Source organism: Camellia sinensis, chromosome 11, assembly GCF_055761805.1.
Source record: "Camellia sinensis isolate YWXY chromosome 11, ASM5576180v1, whole genome shotgun sequence".
In the NCBI taxonomy this organism is placed as follows: Eukaryota; Viridiplantae; Streptophyta; class Magnoliopsida; order Ericales; family Theaceae; genus Camellia; species Camellia sinensis.
The window spans coordinates 64,375,660-64,385,932 of NC_138971.1; the positions used below are offsets into that span (position 1 = coordinate 64,375,660).

General features: G+C 39.7%; 1 protein-coding gene across 1 annotated transcript; it reads left to right on the forward strand.

Moving 5' to 3' along the window:
- Positions 1-402: 402 nt before the first annotated feature.
- LOC145802372 (uncharacterized) lies at positions 403-2,521 on the forward strand. Its single transcript, XM_082895078.1, has 4 exons — positions 403-798; positions 1,179-1,474; positions 1,792-2,049; positions 2,188-2,521. The coding sequence occupies exons 1-4, from the start codon at positions 403-405 to the stop codon at positions 2,519-2,521; spliced, it is 1,284 nt and encodes a 427-aa protein (XP_082751204.1).
- The last annotated feature ends 7,752 nt before the right edge of the window (positions 2,522-10,273 follow it).

The window sequence follows — 10,273 nt, forward strand, 5'->3', positions numbered from 1 at the left end:
GCCGATGAAAAAGATCTGGTGTTGCTTACTTTAAATGGACTACCTGATGAATTTGATGCTCTAAGAACTGTCATTCGTACCAGAACTGCAGCTATTTCCATGGCTGAATTGAGCTCTCTTCTTTGTTCTGAATCTATTCACATTGAATCCAAACAAAAGAAGAATCAGAACCTTGTGTCCTTTGTTGCTTATGCTGCTACAAAAGGCTCTAAGTCAAGCTATCATGGTTCCTCATCTTCTCGAGGACGATCAGTTCATAATTACAGAGGCACTTCTTGAAGTTCTTTCAGAGGAGGAAGATCATCTAACGGAGGCAGAAGCAGACAATCTTCCGTTAATTCAGGACTGATTTGTCAAATTTGTGGCAAAGCAAATCAAATTGCTTCAGATTGTTGGCATCGAATGGATACAACCTATCATCAATCTTCTTCTACATCCTCTCAGTCACAGTTTGCTTCTTCACCAAAGGCTTATGTTGCCTCTCCGCAATCTGAATCTTCTCCTTGGTATCTTGATTCTGCAGCCTCTGATCATATCACACATAATCTTGCTAATCTCAGCATGTATCAGCCATATCAAGGTAATGATCACATCACAGTTGGAAATGGTAATTCTCTGCCTATCCAACACATAGGCAACGGCATTTTGCCTACTCCTCATTACTCTTTCAAACTTAACAAGATTCTGCATGCTCATATTTCCTCCAATCTTGTTTATGTGCATAAACTTACCCAAGATAATGATTGTACTGTCACATTTGATGATTCTTTCTTTGTGATTCAGGACAAGAAATCAAAGGCAATCTTGCACCAGGGCTCTAATGTTCATGGTTTATATCAATTTTCCACTACTTCTCCTATTTTGCATCCATGTCTTCATCTCATACTTCACTTACTTCTACTACTGAAGTTGTTTCTGCACATGTCTGGCATAAGAGATTAGGCCATCATTCTCAGTCAAAATTTGTACATATGAAAGATCATTTATCTGATATTGCTAATAAAATTTTTGCTGCTATCTCTTTGTGTTCATTGTTGTGTGGCCAAAAGCCATAGACTACCATTTATGCTTTCAAATTCCACTGTAAACAAACCTTTATCCCTCATCCATAGTGTTTGGAGACCTTTGTCCTCTTTGTCCACATGTAAATACTACGTTCTCTTTGTTGATGATTTCAGCAAATTCACTTGGCTTTATCTTTATGTTACAAAAGTGAAGTGTTTTCAAAGTTTTTGGATTTTAAGGCTTTTGTTGAAACTCAGTTCTCTACTAAATTGCAAGTTTTAAGGACATATGGAAGCATTGAGTTTGCTAATAATCAAATGACACATTTCTTAAAAACTCACGGTATCATTTATCAAATGTCTTGCCCATGTACACCTCCTCATAATGGAGTTTCTGAAAGGAAATGTAGGCATATCATTGAAACCTCTATTGCCTTATTGCACCACTCATCTGCTCCTCTACAACATTGGTTTGATGTAGTGTCTACAACCACCTATCTTATTAACCGAATGCCTAGTTCTAAGCTTTCCAATAAGTCTCCCCATGAACTCATTTTTCATTATGTTCCTGATTACTCAAACTTTAGAGGCTTTGGTTGTCAATGCTTTCCATGGCTTTGGCCTTACACTTTTAGCTAACTTCAGCCTAGATCTACTATTTGTGTCTTCCTTGGCTATCATCTCGCATTTAAAGGGTACAGATGTCTTGATATTACTACAGGAAAAATTCACATTTCTCGGCATGTTATTTTTTATGAAGATATTTTTCCCTTTGCTACATCATCAGCATCGCAGCCTCCTATTTCTCACTCTCCTTTAACTCAATTACAATTCTTCTTTTGGTCCCCTTCTTGTATCAAGCCCTTTTTATGTCTAGTCCACCTTCTCAGCCTATTTTTCTATCTAGTCCTCTTTCTACGCATCCTAATGTCTCTGTCCCTCTGTCTGCTACTCCAGCTAAATCTTCTACAGCACCTACTCTATCTGATATCCCTGTTGAACCTACAGCTCATTCTTCTGCTCTTGTGTCTTCCCTTATCGACCGGTCTGCTCCACTTTCCTCTTCTCCCCATCTATTTTCCTCATATGTTCCAATTTAATCCATTTATATTGACTTACCTGCCTTGCCTTCATCTTCTTTTCCTCATTTTACCTCTACTAATGTCCACCCTATGCTTACTAGATCCAAAACTCATTGCCTCATGGCTTTTTCTTCTTCTCATTCTCTTATTGACGTTGAACCTGCTACTTATCAACAGGCCTTAGCTTCTCTCATTTGGTATTCTGCCATGCTTGAAGAGTATAATGCTCTTTTTGCTCAAGGCACTTGGTCTTTGGTTCCTCTTCTATCCTCCAAAACATCCATTGGTTGTAAATGGGTGTATAGAATCAAACAAAACTCTAATGGCACTATTACCAGATATAAGGCCAGGTTAGTTGCCAAAGGATTTCTCCAACAAGAAGGTGTGGACTATAATGAGACATTTAGTCCTGTGACAAAACAACTAACCATCTAAATTTTACTTTGCATTGCCTTACATTACCATTAGCCTTTAAAACAACTAGACATCAGCAATGATTTCCTTCATGGCATCTTGGATGAAGAAATCTATATGCAGCAACTACCTGGGTTTTCTAGTACCACCAATCCTCATCATGTTTGTCACCTATGAAAAGCTCTCTATGGCCTCAAGCAAGCTCCAAGAGCTTGGTATTTCACATTTTCCAAGTTTCTCTTGTCTCAAGGCTTTGTCAATAGCCACTGTGACAACTCCTTGTTCATCAAAAAGACATCCACTGATATTCTCATTCTTCTGGCCTATGTAGATAATATTCTACTTACTGGTAGTAGTTCTCTTCTTCTCCAAGAGCTTATTCATCACATGCATTATGCTTTTGCAATGAAGGAATTGGGGTACATCTCTTACTTCCTTGGTATATCCATTCAGTCTATAGGGGCCAACTATTTCTTGTCTCAATAGAAATATGCCTCTGATATTCTCATCAAGGTTGGCATGACTTGTTGTAAGCCCTGCACTTCCCCTATTTGAGTCAAGATTTCCCTTGATCCTGTTTCTTCTTTGCCATTTAATCAGTCTCATTTATATAGAAGTGGTTCAAAATGAGCTTTGTAGACACCCCATTTTGACCGCCCTTAAGACTTGGGCGCTTCACTCTAAATACTCAATGATGAAATGTTATGATGTGTAATCGTTCGATTCTTCAGCAAAAGGATTCGGTTTCAAGCTTTAAAACTTAAACCTTGCACCCCCTTTGGACCAAAACCTTATTTTTTCTAGCCCGACCACTCAGAGAATTGCTGGCCAACAGATGGCCAAAAGCCCATTTTCGTTGGGCCGACCCTACATCCTCATGGCCGGCCGACCATGTTTGGAGTAATAGATATTTTGACAGCTGCCACTTGCTCCCATGCACATGCTTTGGACCAGCTGCCCCTTTGCGGATATTTCTGACGTGAGATGCTATTTTTCTATAAATACCACACCCCCCTCATGGTTTGGGGTTAGAAAAATTTGCCAAAAGCCATAGCTTGTCCAGCACACTTCTCTTCTCTCTTACAATATACATACATAATCGATACACCATACAAGCTTGAACCTGAGGCTTTTGCTGAGATTTTTTAACACAATTTCTGCTCCTAGAGAGTGCTTAGTTTGTGGTTTGTTATCTAAGGAGCTCATCCTCTCTTTTAAGAGGTGAATTTTGAACTTTTTCACCATCTTTTCTCTCTATTTTTCTTATATCTACTTGTTGTTAGGCGTCATTTGGTTGTGCCCACTTCCTTTCTATATAAAACGTAGTTTGATTTGCATCTCCATTCCTTTATGGTATTCGTGTGTTTTGTACTGCTTGTGGTTTGATTATTTCATTACATTATATGTCATTTACATTGTTTCGTTGCATTGTGTATCATTTTGCATTCTACCCCTGAACTACGCTGGTTTGATTCCTTCCAACGGGATATGTAGGCAACCCTCGGGTTCAACCAACAGCATTTGCATTTTGTTTGTTTACCCAAGTCTTACGGCCTTGTCAAAATGGGTCCTCTTCGAGCTTTGACATTCACTCACGTCATTTCATGACTTCAAACTCTGTCAAAAAGGGGCAACTGTAGACACCCCATTTTTGACCGCCCTTAAGACTTGGGCACCTTAGGTCGATCACTCGATGATGAAACTTATGTTGTACAAACGTTCGATTTCTTCAGCAAGAAAGGCTTCTAAATCCCAACCTTACACCCCATTTTGGACCAACACTATTTTAGACCAAAATTATTTTAGACCTTAAAACCCTCTCTTTCAAAATATTTTTTAAAATGTTTCCACGATGTTCCGAGACTCGCATTTCATTTAAAATATTGCGCTATTCGGTAAACCGAGTAAGGACAAAGTGGAAATAAATGACAGGGATGTGAACTCTTTGAAAAATCTTTAAAACATCTTATTTAGAGGTTCAAAGTTGAAGAAAATTAGATGAGAGGAAAGAAAACTAGTTGGGGAAATAGTTGGGCATCAAACTGTTAAGGGAGAACTGAGGAGTCTACACTAAATCAGGCCTATCTCTTTGTAATAACATGCTTATTTGACTTGATGGGTATAAGATTGAATTTTTACGATGTTGTTTGCATTTATTAAATCCCTTGAAGTCTCATTCAAAGAGCACCTGATCAATACTCATTCTAATGAGAACTCTCAGTATTTCGTGGGACAAACATTATCTTGAATGAGTAATCCATATGGGTTTATGTGACAAAGTGCTTATGTGGAGTGAAACTAAGTATTTGTGTGAATTAAAAGTTACGAATTATTGTGATGGGACACATGAGTTTCGGTTGCAAGCACATGTGTGACTGTGTGCTAAATTGTTTTCTTTTCTCTTTAAATTTGGATGTCAGAACGAGGCCTGGCGTGCGGTGGTAGAGGCGGAAGGCGAGGTAGGCCTCGCCGAGGTGTTCATGAGATGCCGGTTCACGAAGTTCTGATACAAAAAGAAGGGTTCAGTTAAGCTAATGCAGCTGACCAAGCAGCCGAAGCTAATGTGGCCGGGCAAATGGGATCGGTGGGAGTCCCGAAACAAGCAGGTCTAGCCGCTACGGGTGCCTTAGCCCGAGAGATGGCGAGGGCTTTGAGAGAGTCTATTAATATCTTAAGGGTGAAGAATCAAGCCTAAGAGAACGTAGTAGAGACAAGGGTGGGTTTTCTTGCCTGAGAATTCTTACAAGCTAAACCAGACGAGTTTCACAATGGTCCGGAGCCCAAGAAGGAGGATGAATGGTTGGAGCAAACACTGAAGACATTTGAGATGCTTCACATCGATGATAGTGAACTAAGGGTAACTCTAGCGAGTTACTACCTAAAAAGGGATACGGGCCAATGGTGGAAGTACACCAAAGGCAGAGTGGAGCCGACATGGGAAGCTTTTGTCATTGCTTTCCAAGACAAACACTTACCTCCCACGACTAGGGAGAGACTAAGACTGAGGCAAGAATTTCAAATCCTCAAGCAATTAAACCTGTTAATGGTCGATTTTAAAGCGGCCTTCACTAGTTTGTCCTGGTTTGCATCAGCGTTGGTGGCAACGGAAGAACACCATTGCATAAAATTTGAGAAGAGGTTGAGAACCAAAATTTTTTTTAAGGTTGCTAGAAACATGATCCAGAACTACAATCGCCTTGTAGAAGTGAGCGCACATGTAGAGATCACTGTTCAGGATGAGGAGGAGAGGCTTCGGGGTTTGAGGTCTAGGGGTCAGGAATGACAGGGGGATTTCTGGCCTACTAAGAAACATTGGGGCTCTGCTTCGTTCTAGCCCCAACCACAACAGACTAGATCCACTTTTCCATTGCGTAGCGTAAGCCTGGGAAAGAGTGCTCAAGGCCATTTTGCTTGTTTCAAATGTGACCAGCTGGGTCACAAGGCCAATGCTTGTCCATAGAATGGAGGAGGACAGTAGATGCCACCACCACCACAGCCTAATCGATCCTAGAGTTAGTTCAAAAGTATAGGACAAGGACCTACTTTCTTTCAATGAGGTCAGCCAGGGCACATGATGAGAGCATGCCCATAGTTGTGAGCCGCATCTGGCGTTTTAAGGTCAAAGTAGACTCAAAGCCACTAGCATGCTCATTTAGTTAAGGCCTCATGAGTTATCCAGGGAGCCACGTTAGGCCTATGCTCCTAGAGATGAGTAGGTTTATCAGAGACCATAGGGACACGTGTACGCCGTTACAAGGCTAAAGCTGTGATAACCCTGGTCCGTGTTATGCTAATTAATCTTGATTATGATTGTGATTATGTATTTGATATGATTTTGAGTGTCATTTATATGAATATATGTGGTTTTGAATTTCTATCTGCTCACCGTAGGAAGATCTGTTTGATTATCTACTTTAGAATTTAAATTGAAGGCCCTATCGGCCACAGAACCCGAAATTGATTACGTCATTGTAATTAGCATATTTTTTAGAGCCTATGGTGAAATTTAATTAGAAATTGATTCGGATCAAAATAATTGGATTCAGAACGATTAAATTAGGTTCAATTACTTAGCCTTAATTAATTTGATTAGGCCAAGGTATATACGTGGCCTATTTGCATTGTTTTGAGCTCATTTTCTCTTTTGGCTAAAAATCACACTCTAGAGAGAGAGGGAGAGGCCAGCTATGGAGAGAGAAGAAGGGAAATTGTGTATTGGGCTCAAAGTTTGTGAAATTGGAAGGCTAGGCTCAAGATTTAACTGCAATTGTGGGGATTGAAACTCCTAGGTGAGTAATTGAGCAAAGAATTATGAGCTTGAGTTTGTAATTTTGTGAATTCAAGGTTAAATGGTAATCAAGAACATGAATGGTGTTGATTATGATGAAATTGAAGTTCATATGCAATGCATGCACAGAATTGCCATGAAATTGCATAATCAAGCATGTAAGAAGTTGAATATGAGAAATTGAGGGTTGAATCATACATGCAAGCATAGTTTTGTTGAGTTTCATGGTTGTAAGCACCATTTGAAATAGAAATGGAGTCAAGAATTGACATGCATGCATGATTGATGAAGATATGAAGTTTAAATGCATGAATTTAATGTATTGGAAGTATGTTTGGTATAATTTGGGTTCGCATGCGATTGATTCATAAGATTTGAGCTTCATAATGTAGTAAATTGGTGTTTGTAGCATGTTAGTAGTTGTATATGAGAGTTATGGGTTATAAAATGCAAGCTATGTTGATTTGAATGCAAGTTTGAAGCTCAAACTGGCTGCTGAAAATTCCAAAATTCAGCATGTCCGCTCGAACGGGGAAAGCACCGCTCAAGCGTAAAATGCTAGTTCCTAGAACTTTTGCAGACATGGACATCTGCTCGAGTGGGGAGATTCACGCTCGAGCAGGGAGCCATGTGGTTTGACTCTCAGCTCGAGCGTCTGAAGTCACACTCGAGCATAAAATGAGGCAACCAGTACTTTTGCAGACCTAAAGGGTCAGCTCAAGCGGCCGAAGCCATGTTCGAGCGGGGAGCCCTGTTTCAGAAAGTTTGTAAAGATGTTTTGTATTTCATTTTCTGTTCTCTTCCATTTCTGAACACTCATAGGCATGCATTGAACATTGTAAATGGATTAAAAAGATAATAGAGAGGCCTAAGAGGAATGCACAAGTTCAGAACAGATTGAATCGTTTGTGACCCATATGTGTTTTGTAATGTGTAGGGTCAAGCTCGAGGGCAATCCATCGGTAGAACACTGTGAGTAATATCTTAGTAAAGATATTTTCAAGTATATCACTTTCCAAATGCTACTTCTGTATGAGTTCCATGGATTCGTTGATTTGAAATATGAATGAGTATTCTATATGCCTAATTTGTATAAGGCCGTTTGATACATTTGATATATTTGAATTGGGCCTAAGGCTGTTTGCCATTTTTCGTTTGCCATTGATACGTTTAATATATTTGAATTGGGCCTAAGGTCGTTTGCCATTTGTCGTTTACCATTTGCCTTTGATATGTTTGATATATTTGAATTGGGCCTAAGGCCGTTTGCCGTTGATATGTTTGATATATCTGAATTGGGCCTAAGGCCGTCGGACATGAATAATTGGGCCAAAGGCCGTCAGACATGAATGATTGGGCCAAAGGCCATCGGATATGAACGATTGGGCCAAAGGCTGTTAGACATGAATGCAAAGATGGGCCAAAGGCCGTTTGAATATGTCATTTGATATGTTGAAATACCATGATAGGCCAAAGGCCATTTGAATAAAAGGGATTATGATCATGAATATGAAATATGCATGGATATGAATATAAAGAGAATGGGCCCGAGGCCATTTTATATGCCTGAGATGTTTGAATTAGGCCCGAGGCCGTTTGATGTGTTCGAATTGGACCAAAGGTCATTTTGAATAGAGAGTTGGTTGGACCAAAAGTCGTTTCGTATAGATGGACCTGAGGTTGTATTGTTTTATATAAGAATTGGACCTGAGGTCGTTTTGCATATGGACATGATGTGTTAGACCTAAGGTCGTTTTGCTTTGTTGAGATTTGTAAATCTGGTGTGAATGAGAATAGTGGTTCAAATATGTACATTATAAGTATGATTCATTTATGAACGAATCTCATTCATTAACCTCTTTATTTTGATATTATTCACTGGGCATTAGCTCACTCTCATGTATATGTATGTAGGTGAGCAAAGGGACGTTCAACCCTAGCCTTAGTGAAATTTAAGAAAGAAACCCGAGTTTCTAAAGTCAGCCCAGGTGCCTCACGTAAGAGGCTTTGTTCATGATCTTTTGTATTCCTTTTTGCTATTTCTATTGGTCGTGATAGACCGTTTATGTGTATAAGCTTTTGGTTTAGCTGACTACATGTTTGAATGATCCTGGGTATACAAGATGTTAACTACTAATATGTGGTGTGAGTTATCATTAAGTACATGTGAAACGTTTTGATTTGCCATGTAAGCATAGCTCATTGGACAAAATTTTTAAGTCATTTCCATTTGGCCCCTTAACTCTGATGGAGTATATTCTAATCTGATTTGAGGCTGTAGGTAATCTCATGATTACTGGTTGGTTATGACCTTAATCTATAGGGGCGGGTTCGGGTCATGACAAAAGCAGTTGCCAGGATCCTCTGTGGTGAGAGGTAAATTTGTTGTGTTTAATTCTATGGCTAGTGTTTTAATTGATACGGGTGCTTCGCATTTGTTTATATCTATTGCTTTTCCTTTTGCTTTGTGGTTGGAGATTGATCAGCTAGAATCTCTATTATGGGTCGAGTCACCGGTTGGTGGTAGAGTGGCATTGGGACAAGTGTGCCACTCTTGTGAGATTACGGTCGCAGATCACTAACTCTTTTTTGATTTCATTATCTTAGACAAGCACACTTTTGATGTTATATTGGGTATGGAATGGTTATCACATTTCCAGGCCACGATAGATTGTCAGCGCCATCAAGTGTCTATATTCACACCTACTAGAGATTGTTTATATTTCCTATGTGATCGGGGTGATAGTTTGTTTTCACCGTTGTTTGACCTTAAGGGTCGGGGAGGGCTTAGTTTTCTTTTTGCCCTTTCTTTGGCCAATGAGGTTATATGATATGTGGTGACTTGTCAAGGGTAGTTTGTGAATACCCAAATTTTTCACTAAAGATCTCACTAGTTTGCCACCCTACCGAGATATTGAATTCTCCATTGACTTGGTGCCCAGCACGACACCAATTTCCATGGCACCATATCGATTTGCACCCGCCAAGTTGCATGAGTTGAAAATCCAACTGCAAGAACTTTTAAATAAGGGCTTTATTCACCCTAGTACATCGCCTTGGGGAGCGCCGACTCTCTTTGCCAAGAAGAAGGATGGGTCATTGCGGTTGTGTATTGATTACTGCAAGTTGAATCAAGTTACAGTTAAGAACAAGTATCCTCTACCCAGAATAGATGACTTATTTGACTACCTTAAGGGGTCCCGTTGCTTTTCGAAGATAGACTTGAGATCGGGGTACCATCAGTTGAGAGTTAAGGAATAAGATATCTAGTAAATGGCCTTTTGTACGTGTTATGGCCATTATGAATTTCTAGTTATGTCATTTGGGTTAACCAATGCACCGGTTTCATTCATGGACTTGATGAATCGGGTCTTCCAAGAGTTCTTAGATCGGGTCATAGTAGTCTTTGTGGATGACATTTTGATTTATTCACCCTCCGAGATGGAATACAAGAAACACTTGCGGATAGTAATTAACTTGCTTAG